This window comes from Canis lupus, chromosome 22, assembly GCF_048164855.1.
Source record: "Canis lupus baileyi chromosome 22, mCanLup2.hap1, whole genome shotgun sequence".
In the NCBI taxonomy this organism is placed as follows: domain Eukaryota; kingdom Metazoa; phylum Chordata; class Mammalia; order Carnivora; family Canidae; genus Canis; species Canis lupus.
This window is the reverse complement of record NC_132859.1, coordinates 25,539,669-25,562,339: the sequence shown is the minus strand read 5'-3', so window position 1 is coordinate 25,562,339 and position 22,671 is coordinate 25,539,669. Positions and strand designations below refer to the sequence as shown.

The 22,671-nt window shown below is 42.5% G+C and overlaps 1 protein-coding gene across 3 annotated transcripts in view; it reads right to left on the bottom strand.

Annotated features, from left to right (window-relative positions):
* BTD (biotinidase) overlaps nt 1-22,671 on the bottom strand; it is a 31,783-nt gene that overhangs the window by 6,959 nt on the left and 2,153 nt on the right. The window contains exons 2-4 of one of the 3 annotated variants that reach the window (XM_072792845.1): nt 21,320-21,461; nt 15,583-15,689; nt 372-636 (exon numbers count right to left, since the gene is read on the bottom strand). In XM_072792845.1, the coding sequence (XP_072648946.1) occupies nt 372-632 (261 nt within the window). In that variant the 5' untranslated portion in view covers nt 633-636; nt 15,583-15,689; nt 21,320-21,461. The remainder of the gene's footprint in view (nt 1-371; nt 637-15,582; nt 15,690-21,319; nt 21,462-22,671) is intronic. The other 2 variants (XM_072792843.1, XM_072792844.1) reach the window with 2 other exon arrangements.

The following is a 22,671-nucleotide window of genomic DNA, read 5'->3' as shown; positions in this document are numbered from 1 at the left end:
TGACTCTGCGGGTATGAGACCCGGGCACCCACTGGGCAAGCAATCCCTCTGCACAGCCTCACCGAGAACCAGGGGTTAGCTCTGGCCTTCACAGACATGAGGTGAAAAACAGCACCTGGGGATCTTGGTACAATGTCAATTGATTCACATCCAGGGTGGTACCCAAATTATGCATTTCTCACAGGCTCCAGAGGGCTGCGGATGCCGGCCCGTTCATGGACCACCGAGTAGCGAGCCCCTGGCCAATGGACTACTTCTGCTCCATTTTACCAGCTGGACTAATTTTCCAGAGGGGCTGCGGGCAGCACCGACCGAGAGCCAAAGGGCAATCTGCCGTGTTCTGCTAGACAAGCTGGGGGAGCATTTCTTGCCTTTTGGGCTGCGATCATCACTTGCTGTTCATAGATGTCGAGGTTCTGGTTCATTAGCTCCAAGGCCTGCTTGCGGCTCACGAGAGCCAGAGGGTTGGGAGTCAGAATCAACTGGTGCTCGTACACGGCAGCCACGTAGTGTTCAGCTTCCTGGGTTTCGGCCACGCACGGCTCCTCGGCGTGGACTCCCAGGGCAGCCACGTAACAGCCGCAGAGGAAAAGAGCAAGCTGACTGCTGGCTCCAGACATAATGCAGACCATAAATCTGGAACGTAAGGAGGCAGGGGGAAAACAGCTGAATAAAGAATCCTGCCAAGAATGTGACTTTTGCAGCTGTGATTTATTAATCCCAGCAATTAAACCTACCCGCCCTGATACTGCAGCTCAAAGATTTGTTTCATGTTCCTAATAAAGGGGTATGTGTTTCTCTCCAAACACGTAGCAAGTTACATTTAAAATGGCTCGCTGTGTTAGTCTGGTTTTAGAACGTTTCCAAAACAGACCTAGTGTTTGCCACGATTTTCTTACCCAGGGTTCAGCAGGACGCCGGTGCGTCACTACTCGCCTTTCTGGCCACACACTTAAGTTTTAGGTAAGAATGATTACTAGAATTATTTTACATACTTAAATGACATATTCCCACATCCCACTACCTGCCATTCATACACACAAACACGTCAACCACCACCACCGGCTGATTGTTGTGATCCCGATAATACAGCCCAGCTTTCCTAGCCATGAAAATCCCATGGATTAAAATTCTCCTGGCCTTTCTCTGGTCAGTAATGAACTTAAAGGGTAAATCCTTCTTAGCGTAACATTCTTTATTTGGTGCAGAGAAGCTGCTGACTTCTATTTAAATGCCAGTATCTGCCCTCTGTTATGGACAAGTAAAGAGAAGTCTCCCACTCAAAACACTTTTTTTTCTCCTCCCTTAATTTGACAATTATCAACGCACAGAATCCCCTCAACCTCTCTATGATTCCAAAACTCCTGCCCCAAAGTATAATCGTTTGGAAATAAAATCCTCTTGCAGTGATAAGAATGCAATTTTCTAGGAGATAAACTAGAATTTTCTAGAAAATATACTAGACTTTTCTAGAAAGTAAACTCAGCTCTGCAGGTCCTAAGAGATTAGAAGTAAATAATGTCACTGACAGTGACACTCCTGCGTGCCCTTTCTCCCAGTAGGAGTTTTTATTTCTAACCGTTATGTGTTACTAAGCACGTTAAAGCGAATAGTCCAATTCTGCCTTGAGAACCAGCCTGGCCTCCCAGCTGAAGGCCCTCCCCTGACACACAGATTTACCAGGGGGTGTGCCAAGGCCGGGCACTCGCTCTCTGGGGAGGTGCTGGGGCTGACCCGGTGCTCAGGAATCCGGATTAAACATCAAGATAACAGATAAATCAAGAATCCTATTTTAGCTGCTTTTTAAAAAGATAACGACATCCTGTCCACGTCTGACTCATAACTCCCGTGTTTGCGTTTTGAAACGAAACTCTCCAGGCCCCAAAGTTCCTTTTATTTTTCTCTTAAAAGTTCCAAAAACAAAAGCCACAAGTATTTTCAACAACGGAACAAGGCCTAGGGATGCTCAGTCAGGATCCTTGCAAAAGCAAACACTTCTCAGGCTGAGCAGGGCTCATCCCGCCTGCCCATCTCACACTGTTACTTCTCGGCCCATCCAAATACCACCCCCCAGGACTTGTTGCCATTCATCTGGGACACTGAACAATGTTTGAAGATTAGAACAAGGAGCCTTTGAGTAAGCAGTCATGAGTTTTCAAGTAGAAACAAAAGTATAATTGATAAGCTCTCTTATCTGAATTGTGCCTCTGAAGACCAGCAAGGAATAATTTTAACAGTCTCAAAATCTATTTTCCATTTTCTCTCTCTGATTCCATAATGATGATAATGGGGAGTGGTGGGGGGAGGGAGGACTTTCATATTCTTTTTTTTTTTAAGATTTATTTGACAGAGAAAAAGAGCATAAGCATGGGGAGCGGGGAGAGGGAGAAGCAGGCTTTCCGCTGAGCAGGGAGCCCAATGTGGGACTCACTCCCAGGACCCTGGGATCATGACCCCTGCTAGAAGGCAGATGCTTAACTGACTGAGCCACCCAGGGCGGGGGTGGGGGTATGTGTGAATTTCATCTCCGAACACACATCCCCAGAATATCTCAAGTATTAGACAATGGTCTTGCTAAGAGGCGGGGAAACTGAGGCTGGGGGGAGGGGTGCGGTGGGGAGAGTTGTGCGAACCATTCCCCAGTGGAGCCACGTCAGGAGTTTCTGGGGCCCAGAGTGGTGGTCACAGCATCCCCTTCTCTCAACTAAGAGCTGTGTGTCACCAATTTACTTGGAGACAGAGAACATTTGTTTAAGTCTCAGGACCTGCCAAATAGTAAAACCAGGAAACTGTGGAACTAGCAAGATATCACATTTCTTTCTGTTTTGAGAAAATAAAATTTAGACTATTTACAAAAGATGCCTGGTAGGAGAGCTGTAAATGGCAATCATTTGTGTGCGAACAAAGGTGGGTCGATAATAAGAGGGTAGGCAGATTTCCACCAGGTATTCATGCTTGAAAGAAGCCAGCTTAATGAGGTAGGAGAGAATGAGTAATTATAATAAAAATAGCTACGACAGTTCGCCCTTCCTGAAGAGTGGGGAAATAGCAGCCAGTTGAACCAAATTTGCAAATGCTGGCTTTCCCTTTTTATCTGGCACTATAAAAGGTCTCAGGGAAAACCAAACAAGGCCCAAAGCAGGGACTTTGACAGGCATACCAGGTAGGAGAGACAGACTGTTTTAATGCGGCAGGACATCACCCAGACCTGGTTTCCCGTGGTTATGAATTGCTGGCGCACGACAGAAAGCACAGGTGGGCTGGGTGGGGTGTGAGGGCTTCCTGGGAAGAAGGTTCTGGAAGTCCTGGGGTTCTTGGAAACCCAGCAACAGGTCTAGATTTAGAGCTGGCCAGGACCTGGACCATAAACAAAATGGTGAGTAGAGGTGTATGCTTAGTCTGAGAAGGTAGCTACACACCCTCTTCCACTGGAGGGCATTTGACAGGTGAGCTAAAACTGCAGGAAGGCCTGGCACGAAGGCCCCCATCTGGGTGACAATGTGCCTCCATATCCTGCTTCGTCCACTCTGCTCACCATAACCCCCTGAGGTGGGGGCACGGGCTCGTGAGGTGCCCTGAATCCCACTGCCAGGAAACAGCAGAGCTCACTTCAGACATCCATGGGATCCCCGACTGTGAGCCAGATGCAGGTACAGGTGTCAGGGGTACAGCCATGAACAAGCCCGGCCCTTCCTCAGCTAACCCCCACCCCAAGATGTATGGGGAGACTGACCACGATCAAATCAATACCTAGTATGTTGGATGGCGATGAGCGCAAAGGAGAGGTAAAGGCAGGGAAGGGGGCAGGGACGGCCTGGCCTGGGGACAATTTCAAACAGGTCACGAAAGGCCTCAGTGAGGTGAGGTCTGCCAAAGGCGAGAGAGAAGGCTCCATGGATGCCTGGGGGGAGTGTTCCAGGCAGAGAGAACGGCTAGGTCAAAAGGCTCAAGTGGGAACTTGCTGAGTGGCTTCAGGAAACAGCAAGGAGAGCAGTGGGCCGGGGCCCAGGGCAGAGGGAGGCGGCAGCAAGAAATGAAGTCAGAGGGCAGCCCGAGGGGTGGGGGGGGGTGGGGGGGGGTGGCTCAGCGGTTTAGCGCCGCCTTCAGCCCAGGACATGATCCTGGAGACCTGGGATGGAGACCCACGTCGGGCTCCGGGCTCCGTGCATGGGGCCTGCTTCTCCCTCTGCTTGTGTGTGTGTGTGTGTGTGTGTGTGCGTGCGCGCGCGCGTGCGCGCACGTGTGTCTTTCTCTCTCTCTGTTTCTCATGAATAAATAAAATATTAAAAAGTAAAAATAGAAGAAAAAGAAAAAGAAATGAAGTCAGAGGGAGAAATAAAAGGCCCCGCTCCCTGGCCTCTCAAACCGCCTGCAGTTGCCTGGGCCTCTTCCTTGCCCCTCCTGCTGGAACAGCCCAGGACATCTAGTTCCAGCCGAAGTCAACCATGACACTCCTCTGCACAGAATCTCCCAGTGACTCCCCTGCACGCAGAGGGAAAGCTGAAGCCCACAGTATGCCAAGAGCAATGATCTAGAAGACAGGAAATCACAGGCGGAGTGGGGAGACATGTGCCGGAGTGACATCTCTAAGAAAGCATCCTGGTCTTTGAACTGCCCCAGAGAAGTCCCTGCTTCTCATTTCCTCATGAAAAATATTCCTCTGACACTAATCTTGGTCAGGAAGGTTTCTTGTGGTCTGTGAGAAGAAATCCAAGTCTAAATTGCATGGCAATCTATTTTGTGGAAATTTTGTAACACGTCAATCACTAGCTATTTTTACACACGTGAACATTTATTTCCACCCTGTGAAGTGATTCATCTTGATAATTAGCTGTATTTCCTTCCTCGCCATACTATTACAATAGTATCTTTTGCAATTAAATGAAAGGATTATTATTAAGGGACTCTTAATAAGATAATTTCAGAGGCAAGTATATACATTTAGAAATTTATATATAGAACTATTGATCATTTTAATAAAAGAGCTTGTCATTCTTTACTTGTCAGGGAGAAAAACAGTCCCATGGCTGGGAAAGGAGGCAGAAAGGAAACAGCATATCCTGTGGAACAAAGGCAGGGGGACCTGCTAAGTCATAAAAGAATCAGCACAGTCTGTGTCTCTGTATATATCTGACAAAATGCTTCCAAAACGTTTTCAAGTTCCAGATAGTTTTATTTTATTTTGTAAAAGATTTGGTTTATTTGAGAGAGAGAGAGAGAGAGAGACAGAACATGAGCAGGGGCAAGAGGTGGACGGAGCAAGAGAAGCAGACTCCCCACTGAACAGGGAGCCCAACTCCGGACTCGATCCCAGGACCCTGGGATCATGACCTGAGCCCAAGGCAAACATTTAACCGACTGAGCCACCCAGATGCCCAGTTCCAAATAGTTTTAGACTTATTAAGGTCATGGTATCCTTGTCTAGATCCTTTTACAAAGTAAGGAGAAATAATGTCCAACCTCCACCTAATTTACCTAATCTGAAGTTAAAGAAATCCTGAAAGAGACCTTTTATTTCCTAGAAAGCCTCATATTTTCGGTTCTCCCCACTGCTGATGCTAGTTGTGAGCTCTTCTGAGACTGGCCCCTGGAATAGGAAGCCTCATAATGGTTTTACCTTGGACAGTTTCATGCAAACCTATCCACTGACGAGACTTTTGACGTCTCAGTCGAAAATGTCAAATGTAAACACTTGCGAGTGACAAGTGGTGGCGACGTCAAGATTCAAAGCTGGACTCAAAACAGTGAATATGTTACTCAGCCCTCTGAGCTAAACAGCTAAGTTGTGATTTCTATTACCTATTCCACCTATTATCTTAAAAAAAGAGAGTGACATACGGAAGTGTAACTGGAGGAGGGCCTATTTCTGTTTCGTTGACCAGTTTATCTTAGGACATCAAACGAGCAATTGAAGGATCATGACACTTGAACTTAACTATAAGTCATCTCTCTTTTCCTCAAATGGGAAATCACCGTCATAAATTCAGTCCAATAAAACTTCTCCCTGAAATGCCCACGTGTTTAACGTGTGAAGGTGCTTTCTTTTTCACTTTCTTGGGTGGACAGAAAGAGCCCCGGCGGAGACCGGTTCTACAGGTTCGCCACTGCCACCGTGTGGACCAACTGAGGATCACTGGCCCCAGTAGGTTTGCTTTTCACTAACACAATAGTAAAGTGATCTTAGGCAGTAAGTGGACGCTGTTTTTCCTCCTTTCCCTCTCCTTCTCATATATAACACTTCATCTACCTCTTTTACAGTGGAAAACAGAAAAAAAAAAGGATTTTCCAAGATGTGGGCCTCAGGAAAGCCGTTTCTTATTTGCCATGCTTCCAGGACCTAGTGCATCTTCTATATTTGCAAGTTCTAAATTTGTTGCGATTTCTGATCTCACAGTGGTACACTCCATAGGATGTGACTGGATGTGCCAAGTGACACACCCACACTGTGACGGGCAGCACAATGAATGGGGGAAATCTAGCTGAGTTAAGGGCTCTAAGGGGACAAAATTTTACATTGACACTGCCCTGAATTTTACATGTTACATGCTAACATTGTCTTTTGTTTTTTTTTAAGATTTTATTTATTTATTCATGAGAGACACAGAGAGAGAGAGGCAGAGACACAGGCAGAGGGAGAAGCAGGCTCCCTGCAGGGAGCCTGACGTGGGACTCGATCCTGGGTCTCCAGGATCATGCCCTGGGCTGAAGGTGGCGCTAAACCGCTGAGCCACCAGGGCTGCCCCATGCTAACATTTTTTTTTAATATTTTATTTATTTATTAGAGACACACAGAGAGAGAGAGAGAGAGAGAGAGAGAGAGAGAGAGGCAGAGACACAAGCAGAGGGAGAAGCAGGCTCCATGCAGGGAGCCCAATGTGGGACTCGATCCCAGGACTCCAAGATCACGCCCTGGGCTGAAGGCGGCGCTAAACTGCTGAGCCACTGGGGCTACCCCTGCTAACATTTTCTTTCTTTCTTTCTTTTTTAATATTTTTACTTATATATATATTTATTTATTAATTTTTAAAAAAATTTTATTTATTTATGATAGTCACAGAGAGAGAGAGGCAGAGACAGAAGCAGGCTCCATGCACCGGGAGCCCGACGTGGGATTCAATCCTGGGTCTCCAGGATAGTGCCCTGGGCCAAAGGCAGGCGCCAAACCGCTGCGCCACCCAGGGATCCCCCATGCTAACATTTTCAAATCATTTTAACATCCATCATTTCATCTTCCTGTCACATAAAGCAGTGAAAGCAAATAGTAAAGTTCTATTCTCATGGTGTGGGAAAACCCCAGCACTAGTTAGTACTGAAAAAAGACTGGAAACTGGGGCAATTTATCAGTCAGACCAACAAAGACCACTACCACTGAGTAGGCTTCAACTTAGCTATAGCAAAAATTCAAAGTAGCACTCCCAATGGCAATTCTGGGTGGTCAGACCACAGCAGGGGTTCTCAAATGTGAGCATGCCTTCAGAGTCACCTGGAGGGCTTGCTCACACAGATCCCCATACCCCATTCCCAGAAGTTTTGATTCAGTAGGGGTAGGACAGGGCCTGAGAATATGCATTTTCTAACAAGTTCATAGATGATGCTAATGCTCCTGGCATGGGGGTCACACTCAGAATACCACTGAGCTAGAAATTAAGTGCACACAAATCCTATATTCTTCTTCTTTTTTTTTTTATAGTCACAGAGAGAGAGAGAGGCAGAGGCACAGGCAGAGGGAGAAGCAGGTTCCATGCACCAGGAGCCCGACGTGGGATTCGATCCCGGGTCTCCACGATTGCGCCCTGGGCCAAAGGCAGGCGCTAAACCGCTGCGCCACCCAGGGACCTATATTCTGACTCCTATCTTCCCCTCATGTCAAGGAGACATGAGTCTCAACTATCACTTTTATTTCCCAGGTGCCTCCCTAATAGGGCTGATAGAATTTGGGGAGATTTCAAAGTGTTTCTACCACATTTAATGGGAATGAGCAGCAAAGTATTTAAATGCTGAAACGATGTTTGGGGGAAGTTTTTTCCATTGACTTGAGCATCCTCCAAGAATGATCATAGTATCTCTGAAATGAGCCTCAATGAATGTCAGCAAGGAATTGTTTTTCAAAGCCCTTGGGAAATCTCTCCTCCATTTCCTTGTTAGAAATCAGAGTCATTGAAAGAACCACCTTCTAGATAATGAAGACCTGAAGCCTGGACATCTAGAAGAAACATAACCAGTGCATGGAAAACATCTCCCAAAACCACAGGTCAAATTTTTCCAGGAAGATGTGCTCAGATTTGTGGGCAATGTAAAGGCTCTTTGCGATTACTAAGTGTCTGGACACACGTCTCTAAGGGTGGAGCGGATGAAACATCACCACAAGTCCATCACCCCTGTGCTCTTATCTGCCAGTGCTCAGAAGTGAAAAACTAGATCACAGCACCAACATGATAGTGGAGATACCCTGGATGCAGATGGTGAAGAATAATGGGATTGGGTACGACAGCCAGGGAACCGTACTCCCCAAGGCAAAAGAATAATCCTTAATAAAATAGTCTGGAAACACTGAAAATGAATGATAGTAGGGTGTGTGAAAGAAATAACACAAAATGCAAAAGTAAGACACAGCACTAGACTTAGCATGCCAAAGTCCACTTTCTCCTATAGAGAAGCCAGGAAGCATATATTTGGGGGAGGCACAGTCAAGATCACCAAGAGAGAAACAGCTAAAAGCAGGCAAATGGGCCCAAATACTATCAGTTCTGAGTACCTGGAGAGGATACCCTAGACACAAGCATGGTGGGAACGTGGAGGGGACCCACAGCATAGGCAGGTGGGCAGTGGTTTTCAGTTACAGGGCAGCGCACTATCAAGGATGACAGTGACTTTCCAGCCCATTCACTAATCCACCCACAGTACAGTAAAGGTGTAGAGAAATGGTTAGTATGTCCACCTTTCTCTCTCTTCCTGGAGGCACCGAGTGTTTGTTTTCTTCTGCTTTGGTTAGATCAGTAATCACCCATGTGCCTCTGGCAAAGGTCCCAGCTCAGCCACAGCGGCATCCTGGTTACTAATACAAGCCCCTTTGCCTGACGCCTTCCAGACCCTCTGGAGGGCAGACATCAGACTGGCTCTGCTCTGTCCCACAGCTTTACTAGGCCTGCGGATCCATGTCCTCCAAGCCTGGGACTTTCTGAGGTTGGTGGAAGTATGGAGTTGGATGCGCAGGTTTCATATTCTTCTGTGATAGGCTGGTGCTATGTTCCCTCTGCTCTAGGGGCTAAAGCAGAGAACAGTCTAGCTCTTCTTCCAAAAGAGATTACGCCTAACCTTGAAGGGGATCAATGTCTGGAGCCAGGATTTAACCCAAATTGATTTTGTCCAAAAGCCTGCATTCTCTTTATGCCACTGCACTCAAAACAACAGGAGGAAGCACTTGATTGAATAAGTGATATTGGGACTAAACTATAAACAATTTGGAATTAACTTTAAACATCTTAGGCCATCTACAAAAATAAACTGAAAATCAGGAGTTAGCTATTGACAGGAAAGCTAGAATAAATTAGAATTTGATGTCAGACATTTGATTAAACCACTTTCTAAAATTTGAAGAGTAAATAGAAGAAACAGATTGACAAATTAAAATTTACATGCAAAATGTAAACATCAAGATAACAGTTATAAACAGGCAATGAACAAAACACATTTAAATGAAAACAATCATAAATCATTTTGAAAGATTTTGCACTTATGTACAAAATAAACATTAACTGGTACTATTCCAAGGCATTAAATTTGAAAAAAAAAAATTAAGGGACACCTGAGTGGCTCAGTGCTTGAGCATCTGCCTTCCTCAGGGCATGATCCTGGATCCCGGGATGGAGTCCCATATCAGGCTCCCCAAGGGGAGCCTGCTTCTCCCTCTGCCTATGTCTCTGCCTCTTTTCTGTGTGTCTCTCATGAATAAATAAATAAAATCTTAAAAATAAAAATTAAGGTGAACTAGTAAAGTGATAATGAATTGCAATTTCTTACTGGGGGGAAAAAGTTTGATGATTCCTATTATAAATTACAGTCTACTTCTGGGTTTTTATTTTAGGAAGTCAACTCCCCCCCAAAAGGTTACCATGGAAGTAAAGAATGTAGGCTTTTGAGTTTCAACATACCCAAGTTCAAATCCTGGCTCTGATTTACTCATTTCATAACCTTGAGTAAGTTATTTGTGATACATAAGCCTTAGTTTCTTCATCTGTTTAAGTTGGAACTGAAAATATCTGATGTAAAGTACTTGTGTTCAATAAACGGACGCCAGCTAAAATCGAAGAATGACTCCCAACAGGGAAAGTTGAAAAACAATATTCAGTATGAACAAAGTTATGAAATTTAATGCATATAAACCAAGTGGAACATTAAGTAAACACTGAAAAGACAATTATGAAGACTCTGATGGTGAACTATATTTAAGATGTGCTGGGGCACCTGGGTAGCTCAGTGGTTGGGTGTCTGCCTTTGGCTCAGGTCGTGGTCCTGGAGTCCTGGGATTGAGTCCGCATCAGGCTCTGCCTGCTTCTCCCTCTGCCTATGCCTCTGCCTCTCTCTGTGTCTCTCATGAATAAATAAAATCTTAAAAAAAAAATGTGCTAAGTAAACAGCAAAAATTTTTCTATATTTACAATGAGAATAGCTAAATAAAACATTTATACCTGCGAACAAAGACTGGAAAAGAATGTAAATTAAGGAAAACATGGCATGTCATCTTCTGGGGATTTAAAATGTTTTCTTGGGATCCCTGGGTGGCGCAGCGGTTTGGTGCCTGCCTTTGGCCCAGGGCGCGATCCTGGAGACCCAGGATCGAATCCCACATCGGGCTCCCGGTGCGTGGAGCCTGCTTCTCTCTCTGCCTGTGTCTCTGCCCCTCTCTCTCTCTCACTGTGTGACTATCATAAATAAATAAATAAAATTAAAAAAAAATAAAATAAAATGTTTTCTTGAATGCTACCTTGTTTTTCCAATAAATGAAAAAATATGAGGAAGAACAAATAAACGGCTGAGACTTCTGGTTTACAGTCTGGCTTACAAGGAGCCTGGAAGCAGCTGTCCCACTGTTAACCAGTAAGAACCTGAATGATCTGAAAACCAACAACTCTTCCTAATGACAGCAGAGAATTGAGGTCACAGGGCAAACCTCTGCCTTCCCAATTAGAGAGACGGGTGTTTGCAGAGAATCACAACTTCCTGGAGCCGCAACCTCCACGGGAACCAGTCCTAGCCTGGGAAAACTTGAGCCATAACTGACAAACTTGGGGGGCTCAGGGCCCATGAGTCTGAGAGTTAAAACTTCAAGAGGGCTCAGCCTTTTGTGAGCTTTACCTCTAGGAGTTCTACGGGGCTCTCAGAGTGAGCGCTGGGGAGAAATCACCTCATGTTTCTGGTGGAGAGAAGGGGAAAGCAGACAGAGTATTATGTTCTTCCGGAGGCCTGCCATCAAGAGCAACTATTTCACCAGGACCAACCAATGAAGGTTGTATCAGAGCCTAACTCATCTGAAGGAAGGGCGCAGATGCCCGCCTCCAGCTTCCTCTCGCCATCCTGGGAACTTGTGAAATTCACAGTCCAAGACACAGGCTCTCTACAAGACTGCTGCAACTCCAAAACCCCATTCCACTACGCTGAGCACCCGAAGAACTAGGAGGGTATTCGCCAGTGCAATCAGCTTTCCCTGAAGCCCTGTCCATTGGCTTCACTTAAATTGCTCTGGCCCCCAAGGGACTCGTGAGCACTCCAGCTACAAGGAAGGCTGTCAAGAATGCTGCATTATCATCTTGAATAAAATCAAAATTTTGCCAGATAAAATACAGGAAGCCAAGTTAAGCCTGACTTTGGATAAACAAGTATATTGGGACATACGCTAAAAATTATTCATCATTTATCTGAAATTCAAATGTAACTGGGAGTCCTGGGTGTCTTATTTTGTTTTTCTAAATCTGGCAACTCTACCCATAAATGACAACCAACCACTACCATGACTTTTATGCTTACCACTTCCTTAAAAACAAATTACGCAATGTGCATCCTTCGGCATTACAGTTTAGTCTTCCCAATTTAAAAACATTGAAATAGTCTTTAAGTCTATTTTAACCTGTAAGTTTCTTTCCAATCCCTTTTATTTCCATAAAATTAACCTTTTGAAGAAGCCTGGTCATTAGACCTGCAGATTTTCCAAAACAATGGATTTTGTTATTGCAAATGCATGGTAAAGTTCAAACTTTTCTGCTTTTCTTGGCATTTCTTGCAAATTGGCAGCTGGATTTCAGGGCCTGGATCAGACTCAAGGGTCCATCCCTTTGGCAAGACTATGGGTGACAGTGTGTATTTTCATCATAAGGCACATGTCTAACTCTCTTTTCATAACCTTGGCACAAAACATTGACACTTAATGCCTTTATTCACTGGGGGTTGCAAAATGCTGGCTTCCTAATTCTATCATTATGCTTTATTTATTAATTGGAATACTACTTATAAAAAGACATTCTCTTTTATCTGCTATTTCATTATCTAGTGGTATAGTACATATGGGAAAGGCAGGATAAATGCTAGATTCTCCCACTTTTTAAAATCAGTTTTTAAGATAACGAATTGATTTTCTATTATTGTCTGAAGATGACCACTTCTTAAAAAATATCATTTATGAACTCATGTCTTTGAACATATTTGATGAAATTCCCTCCATTGCAATTATTACCATTATTAAAACTCAAATTATCCCATCCTTGACCAATGGCAGCCTCTTCAAGTTGACTATTGATTCCTCTTGATATTACCCTAGTATTTTCTTTTATTCTTATTATTTAATTTTTTTTATTTAAATTCAATTTGCCAACAAATAGTATAACACCCAGTGTTCATCACATCACATGCCCTCCTTAACCCCAGTAGTTTCTAATAGTTTCTTTGTAATCTGACATTAAGCTATGTCCCCAAGCTTCTCTTGCAAGTTTCTTGGCTCAGGTCTGGAACTCATCATTTCTCCAGAGCCTTGGGTCCAAAACTGATTCTCTGAAAAGACTAGTGAAATTAAATCTCCATCAAGACAGACCAAAGACAAAAGCAACACACACACACGAGCATAAAGAAAACACTAAAAGGGAACAGGACAAAGATTTAGAGCTGATTATCTGATGGTCAGGAACAAATGTATGTTGAATGGATATGTGGATGAAACACAAAACCTCCTAGGAAAATAAAATTTACCAAAACTACGTCCGAAAGAGAAAAAGACAAAGCAGATCAATTACCCAAGAAAAATGAAATTATCAAAGACTTGCCCCAGAAGCAGCAATCCTGGTCTACTTTTCAGAATTCTCTTGGACTTTAAAGAAAAAGACACATACTGTATCTTTTTTTACATGAATATATTTATATATACATGTTTCATACAAACTGTTCCAAAACTTATTTTTTTTAACATTTTATTTATTTATTCATGAGAGACACAGAGAGAAAAAGAAGCAGAGACACAGGTAGAGGGAGAAGCAGGCTCCATGCAGAGAGCCCAAAGTGGGACTTGATCCCGGGACTCCAGGATCACGCCCTGGGCCGAAGGCAGGTGCCAAACTGCTGAGCTACCCAGGGAAACTTATTAAAAAAGATTTATTTACTTATTTGAAAGAGGGGGAGGGGGCAGAAGGAGAGGGAGAGAATCCCAAGCAGACTCCAGGCCTAGCAGAGTCCAATGGGGGGCACTATCTCATGACCCTGAGATCACGACATGAACTGAAACGAAGAGTAGGACACAACCAACTGCACCTCCCAGGAACTCCCCAAAACTTTTTTAAAAGGTAGTATAACCTGAAACCTATGCTATAAGGGTAGTTCAAGAAGGAAAACAATGGTTGACCCTCACTCTTAAACACGAATGGAAAAAGCCTAAATAAAAATAATAGAAAAAATGAATTAAGCAATGCATAAGAAAATTATCATCATGACCAAATTGGGTTTAATACAAGAATGATGAATCATTTTATTGAAAAAGTATACCAACTTAGTTAACTATATTAACAGATGAAATGAAACAAAAATGCCACTTATCAGTGCTTCTTATCTATATTGTACTAGAGGGCTTAGGTAATACATTAAGATAAGAAAAAGAAATATAAAATATACAAAAATAAGGAAAAAAAACAAACTTTCATTGATGATATGATTATCTACAAAGAAACCCAAGAGAATCTATAAGCAAACTATAATTAATAAAGTAGAGTAAAATACTTAGATTTCAGACCAACATATGAAAATTAATTGCATTCTAAAATAGAGGTCCCCTAAAACTAGGAAATGCAAATAAATAAATAAAAAGAAAGGTACTTAGGAATAAATATAATAAGTATAATGAAATATTTTTATTGAAAGACATTAAGGAATAAAATAAGTGGAGAGATATGCTTATGGCAAGGAATAAGGCAAAAATAAAGACATTATTCTATGCAAATTAACCTATAAATTCAATATCATTCCAATTGAAATCCCAAGGAGTATTTCATGGAACTTGACAAACTGATTCCAGAATTATGTATGAAAAAGAAAAAGGCCAAGAATAGATCTGGTAGGCAGAATAATGGCCCCTTAAGACGTCCACAAACTAACTAATCATCAGAATCTGTGAATTAGCCAAAGGTTGCTAAAGAGCTGACTAACAGAGATTATCCTGGATTATGCAGTTAAACTCAATACAATCACCAGTATCTTTATGAGTGAAAGAAGTAGAAGGAGAACCGGAGAGATGGTAGCATGAGGTTTTGGCTTGATATTGCTCACTTTGAAGATGGAGCCAAGAATGTGAGTGGAAAGCCTCCAGAAGCTTCAGGGAATAAGACACAGGTTCTCTCCTAAGGTGTTCAGAAAGGAGTGCAGTGGCGGGGCACCTGGGTGGCAGCATCTGCCTTCGGTGTGGGTAGTGATCTCAGGGTCATGGGATCCAGCCCCCTGGGGCGGGTGGGCTTCCTGCTCAGCAGGGAGTCGGCTTCTCCCTCTCCTTCTGCCTCTGTCCCTGCTCATGCTTTATCTTTCTCAAATAAATAAATAAATAAATAAATAAATAAATAAATAAATAAAATCTTAAAAAAAAAAAAAAAGGAAAGCAGTTCTGCTGATACTTTGATGTTATCCCAGGGAGACCCATTTCAGACTTCTGAACAACAGAACTGTAAGATAATAAATGTCTGTTGTTTTAGACCACTAAATTTGTGGTAATCTGTTATAGCAGCAATAGGGCACGAAATACAATAAACAAGATGGTTTCAAAAGAGCAAAGTAGAAGGAAGGACTTTTCTGCCAACATAAGACTTATTTTTAAAATACAGAAATTAAGGTATTATAGGATTGGTGTTGGGATATAAAAGAGCAGATACCAGAGACAGACCACATATATATGGGAACTTGATGTATGACAGAGATGACATTATGGATCACTGGAACAAGGATGAACTGTAGCATTAATGAACAATGGATATTTTGGGAAATTGACTACAAAAATGGCTAGCAATTATCCCTCTCTCCATATTTATGTTCCCTTATCATGTAACTTTAATGCCATCTTACTCAGAGTCTGAACCACGTGTTGGCAACCATGATACACAAAGGCCTCCACAGTGGAGTTTGTCCACTTTTACAATCTGTTGCCGTCATCTGAAGAAGCCCAGGGATGCCTGTTGAATGATGAGAGATAACTAGTTCAGTAGCGATATACCTGCCACCCTAGTGGATAACCAGTCAACTTCCAGTGGCAGAGGACTTAGGTAATACATTAAGATAAGAAAAAGAAATATAAAATATACAGAAATAAGGAAAAAAAACAAACTTTCATTGATGATATGATTATCTACAAAGAAACCCAAGAGAATCTATAAGCAAACTATAATTAATAAAGTACAGTAAAATACTTAGATTTTAGACCAACATATGAAAATTGTTGGTGACCTAGGTGACTAGCAACTGACCACGGACATGAAGGAACCCAGCTCAGTTCAGGCTCATAGGATTATAAATTAAGTAAGTGGTAGTTGTTTTAAGTCACTGAGTTTCAAAATCGTCAATTACATAGCAAATCTAATTGCTATAGATATTATATGGGAAAAACCCTTGGATTGATACCTCCCATCACGTGTAGAAATCAATTCCAGGTAGACTAGACACTTAAATATAAAAAAAACTAAACTTTTTGATAAAAATATAGAAAAAAAAAATCTCACCCTGGTTAGGGAAAGTTTTCTTAACATACCAAGAGTATAAAACAGAAAGGAAAAGAATTGTCAAATGTGACCACATACCAAAAGACCACAACTTGGTACCTCAAAAGTAACTATAAGCTAAGTTAAAAGACAAAGAAGAAATATTCAGAATATAAAAAGAATATCTACAAATAAAAAAAGATAATCCAATAAAGAAATGGGCAAAAGAGATAAAACAGGAAATTGACAATATGGAAACCAAATGGCATATCTATATCTATCTATATCTTCATGGAATAGGCAAGGAAATGGAAATGAGAAGGCATTTCTCATCCATTTAGATTGGCTAAAAATTACAAATTTCACAACTGAGGATGTGGAGAAAGGGGAGTTCTTACATACAGAAGGTGGGACTATCCATTGGTATAATAACTTTGGAGACCAGTTTAGCAGTATCTAGCAACCCTGATGATCACCCACCCCAAGCCACCATACATAAAAACTCATACATGCGCATGAGGACAAATGCATTAATGTTTAGAGACAACTGTTTATAACACTGAAAAGTTAAGACAACCTAAATGTCCATCCTCTAAAGAAGGGTTAACATGGGAATTATAAACAGCAAATTCAAGATAGTGGTTACCTCTATGGCACAGGGGAAAATGCAATGGGGGAGGGTACACAGGGAGCTTCACTGCATTTTTTTTTTAAGATTTTATTTATTTGAGGGGATCCCTGGGTGGCGCAGCGGTTTAGCGCCTGCCTTTGGCCCAGGGCACGATCCTGGAGACCTGGGATCGAGTCCCACATCGGGCTCCCGGTGCATGGAGCCTGCTTCTCCCTCTGCCTGTGTCTCTGCCTCTCTCTCTCTCTCTCTCTGTGACTATCATAAATAAATAAATAAATAAAATTAAAAAAAAAATTTAAAAAAAAGATTTTATTTATTTGAGAGAAAGGGGGGGAGGGAGCACAAGCAGGGGGAGCAGGAGGCAGAGGGAGAGGCGGACTCCCCGGTGAGCAGGGATTCCCAATATGGGGCTCAATCCCAGGACTCTGGATCATGACCTGAGAGGAAGGCAGATGTTCAACCAACTGAGCCACCCAGGCACCACACTTCATTGTATTTCTTAAGCTAGGGGCTGGGTACATGTGCATGGATCAATCCCTGTTCCTAATCTTGTGTCTGAAAGATGTCATAAATGTTAAATATAAACAAATTTTGAAGTGAATAAAACAATAAATCACAGGTAAGCTCCCAAAAAGAACTCAAAGATTATGATACAGAAAGAAGTTTAAGAGCTTATTAAGCTCTTCATCTCGAAGCTGTCCCTCCCCTGGGTTACACTCCAGTAGTCAACTCTGAACCCTGGGAATCATCCAGAGATTCTGCCTTAGAGTGGATTCTTTGTTTTGCTGACAAGAGAACAGATGAAAAACAAACAATAGAAACAAAACCCCCAATACAGTACAATTTAAAAAGCTAAAGGAAAGAGCTATGATGAAGGCTAATAGCAAAATGGAAGAAAAATGAAGACAAACATTTAACTACTGGTACCATGTTTCATAAGCGAGAGTTGCTGCCCTCCTACTCCATGGGCCACCCCTAAGTGTGGGCTACCCCCAGTGTGGAGTTGCATCCTACTGAGAAATACTAGATTACGGTTTCCAAGCCATTTCAGGTTAAATCTCTTGTGTCCTCTTAGAGTGACATACAGCTGTCACCATTTCTGGCACACCTGACCTGAAGTAAACATGTTTGTTAGTGATTTAATTATTGCTGGTATCAAACTACCCCAAATTTCAATTAAAAAACAAAAAAACACCAAACATACAATGGAGGAGGACAAAGATAAAAGAGGGAAACAATGTTTCTTCAGTTTCCATCCTGCTCCAGGGTACCTCCCAATCCAGTCCTGGGTCTGGCTGGCATTCAATGTAGAGCAAAGGCTCTGGCCTGTCCAAGCCAAGGGCAGAAATCCAACCTTTTTCAGGACAACTGGGAAAAACTCCCAGTGCCAGTCCTCTGCTAATAGGCATAAAATCTGACCCTAACACTTCAACAATAAAACTGCTTTTCACTGGTTGTGCTTCAAGTCTATTTCCGAGCTTTGATAGTTTGCAGTCCATAAATTTAATGAGAAGCAAACAAAATCAATTTAACCTATTTTATTCAGAGAACCATTTCATCATATGTTTTATTTTCTGCAGTTTATGGTCATGTATTTCTTACAGCACATTCCCTGCTGTACAGTTTTCAATATTGGTTTTCAATATAGTATTCTACATAGATTTCCTTTTTTTTTTTTTTGTTATTGTTGCTTGCTTTTTGTTGGTATTTAAGATATTTGGTTTCAGTTTTCTCTTATTTCAGCCAATTTTCTTTTCTTTTCAGGTGTTCTATAATATATCACAAATAACCTTAATAAAACATTTCTTCATTTGATAACCAAACACTTCATATCTTGATAAAATACGTTTTTGAGATAATTTCTCACTCGCATTACCGTCTTCAAATAATCACAAGGAGTTTTTTCTAAGATTTTATTTATTTATTCATGAGAGACACAGAGAGAGAGAGGCAGAGACGTAGGCAGAGGGAGAAGCAGGCTCCATGCAAGGACCTCGATGTGGAACTTGATCCCAGGACCGTGGGATCACGCGCTGAGTGAAAGACAAACAGACGCTCAACCGCTGAGCCAGCCAGGTGTCCCTAATCACAAGTATTTTTAGTGTCCTTGTTAGTTTACTGAAATTAAAACATAGTATCATAATTTGAGGGCCTAAGGAGTTACTATTAAATTTAGAAGCTGAGGAGGAGGGGCACCTGGGTGGCTTAGTGGTTGAGCATATCTGCCTTTGGCTCAGATGGTGATCTAGGGGTCCTGGGATTCAGTCCTGCATCAGGCTCCCCACAAGGAGCCTGCTTCTCTCTCTGCCTATGTCTCTGCCTCTGTGTCTCTAATGAATAAATAAACAAAATCTTAAAAAAAAAAAAAAAGGCTGATGAGGAGAACAAAGGCAAGAGAAATGTAGCTTAAATTAAATCTCCTTACAGGTTGCAGCCCATTGACAGATCCCTGAAACATGCAGAGTGGGACACTCCTCAAGGAACTCATGGATGCCTTAATGTTTATGTTTTATTAAAGACTAAAAGTGGGCGCCCAGGTGGCTCAGTGGTTTAGCGCTGCCTTCAGCCCAGGGTGTGATCCTGGAGACCCAGGATTGAGTCCCACATCAGGCTCCCTGCATCTCCCTCAGCCTGTGTCTCTCTCTGCCTCTCTCTCTCTCTCTCTGTGTCTCTCATGAATAAATAAACAAAATCTTAAAAAAAAAAAAAAAAAGACTAAAAGTAACCTTGTTTTAACAGCAGCTAGCCCCCCAACATCCTAAAAACCTTACTTCAAAATTCCTTAGAAACTTACTTTATCTCTATCCCCTCCCTCCACAAATTTAAAAGTATATAATCAGTTACTCCTCACAATCCTGGTGCAGCTCTTTCAGCCATGGGTTCTGTCCACCATGCTATAATAAAATACCTTTTTTGCACCAAAAAGTCTCAAGAATTCTTAGCCATTTGCTCTCAAGCCCAAAATTCTTTGAAATTTCATCATTTTGGCACCTGGTGTGGGGCTCAAGCCTTTTCATCTGGACTCTGAAGCTCAGTGCAAACTTGATGAGTAATTCCTCTTCTCTTTCCTTTACTTTCATTTCAGGGCCTTTTCAAGGAGTCTACTTTTATTCAAACACTTTCATATTGATTGCTCAGGCTGCAATCTTCTAGCCCTGGCTACTCTATTGGGAGGGAAAAGCCTGCCTTTTGGCTGGAAATTAGAACCCTGGCCAGAATGGTCTAAGACCCAGAAACTTGATGCCCTTTCTTCCTGTCTTTATATAATGCTGTCTTGGGCACGGGACAGCCAGCTAAGTCACTAGGACACCTGCCCTCTTAAGACTCCCTTGTGGGGTTTCCTCCTCATTGGTCTAATGTGATCCCCTTCACATCTCGGGTCTAGCTGCTTCTGGGCACAAAACCTCCACTTAGAGCTGGCCTGAAACCAGTACCTGATTGAATTGAAACTCAACTCGGGACCGTTTTCTAGGGAAGTCAACTCTAAGGACTGCATGTGTTGGAATATTGCTTAAGTCATGATGGATATCTATCTTTACTATTTTTCATCAATGTACCCTGCTGACTGCCTAAGTTACTAAATTGGGTAATTTCCCCTTATAAAACTTTTCTGGTGTATTCTATGGGTTAGAAATGGCAGGTTCTTCATACCACAGTGCATGGTATTTCGGTCCATTCACTGGCACCCATTTGTACTCTAGAATGAAACAGGGAAGAGGGGACACAGGCAGTCCCTTCTATGGGGCCCTTACAGCAGAGATGCTGATCAATTGTTATTTTATTCAAGGGATGCCTCTGGTCACTGGACACCCACCACCTCCAACATATTCTGTGTGGGACATCACCCAGGAGCTGGGAGCAATTTTTGATAATGGACTTTCTCTAGGCTTCTTTGGTTCCCAAGGACTCTCCCTTGGCATGCCTTTTAATGCACTGAAAAAATTTGAATTACAAATTTTAAGAAAGAATTGATCTTCTTTTGTAACACTGCATGACCTCAGTATGATCTATCAGATCTCTTCTGCAGGAAACAGGGTAAATGAACTGAGGTACCCTATGGCCCTAATTCAGAACCCTGATCTAAGAACCTCTTGCAGAATGTGTCTGACCACAAACCAGGCTGATAACCCCCCTTCTGATATACTGGGTGATTGTCTAAACAGGCCTCCTCCAAAGAAACCCAGGTTGCTGGAGGAAATTGAGATCATTCCTAATAAAGGGGATGCTAACTCTCTCCTTGTTCCTCCCAATAGACTCAGATTACTCTACTTTGATGATTGGCTCCGCTGTTTAGAGAGCATATTATCATTATGTTAGTCTTTTCTTTTAAAAAAATTAAGACTTATTCCTTCTTTGACCTCCTTCCATGAATAAACAAACAAAAGCAAACGAAAAAAAAAAATCCAATAGAACATCCAACGAATAAAATTCCATGTCTACCATCAATGAAAGTATTAAGAATGTGGTTAATGCTTACAAAGTCTGCATGGAAGGGCCTTGGATAAATCACGAAGAATTCTATAATCACAGCTGCTCCCAGTGCCTGCTAATCCTGGGGATGAGGACCATCATCACTTCTGCTCAATCATCAGACCAAGTGAACAGTGGAATGTTGCACCCTGAACCAAAGATATAAAGGTGAAAGCAAGTTTAAACAGTCTCATTGACTTTTCCCTTTGCTAAAGGACAAAATCCAGTCAGTTGATAAGGTATCCTCTTTGCAACCCAGTTATCATGAATTCAGGGAGTTTGTTCTAATTCACTGTACAGTTTTTTTTAAAGATTTTATTTATTTATTCATGATAGACATAGAAAGAGAGAGGGGGTGGGCAGAGGCACAGGCAGAAGGAGAAGCAGGCTCCATGCCAGAAGCCCAACGTGGGACCCAATCCCAGGAACGCAGGATCACGCCCTGGGCCAAAGGCAGGCACTGAACCACTGAGCCACCCAGGGATCCCCACTGTACGGTTTTCACCACACTTTATATAGACTGCTTTTGTCTGTGACTCTTGACACAAAAGTAGATACAAGGCCCATGAACTAACCATCTACACAGTCTTTGCTGCCAATGTCAAACCAGCTTTGAACCTGTAAATCCAAACTAATCAATGGTATTGCTCTGGTAACAGGCAATCACACATTTAATGGTTAACAGATGCCCCTAGCAGGAGTACAGAGCTAGTGGTTCCAAGTCGGAGTGTAAATCAAAACTATGTGGGATCCCTGGGTGGTGCAGCGGTTTGGCACCTGCCTTTGGCCCAGGGTGCGATCCTGGAGACCCGGGATCGAATCCCACGTCGGGCTCCCGGTGCATGGAGCCTGCTTCTCCCTCTGCCTATGTCTCTGCCTCTCTCTCTCTGTGACTATCATAAATAAATAAAAATTTGAACAAAAAAAAACAACTATGTAACAGCTTAAAAAAAATATGGGTGCCTAACTTGTCCTAACACATTGATTCAGAAAATATGGTGTGGGGCCCAAGCAACTGTATTTTTAAAAAGCTTTCCAGGTGGCTCAGTAGTTTAGTGCCTCCTTCAGCCCAGTGCATGACCCTGAAGACCTAGGATCGAGTCCCACGTCAGGTTCCCTGTATGGAGCCTGCTTCTCCCTCTGCCTGTGTCTCTGCCTCTCTCTCTCTGTGTCTCTCATGAATAAATAAATAAAATCTTTAAAAGAAAATGACAAAATGAATTCTGAAAAAAAAAAATAAAAAAATAAAAAGCTTTCCAAGTGATTCTGATGCAATGGGAGTAGAGACTGTCACATAGGTACCAATATAAACAATACTACATGATAGAGAAGAGTGGGGTCCATGCTTCTGAAACAGCC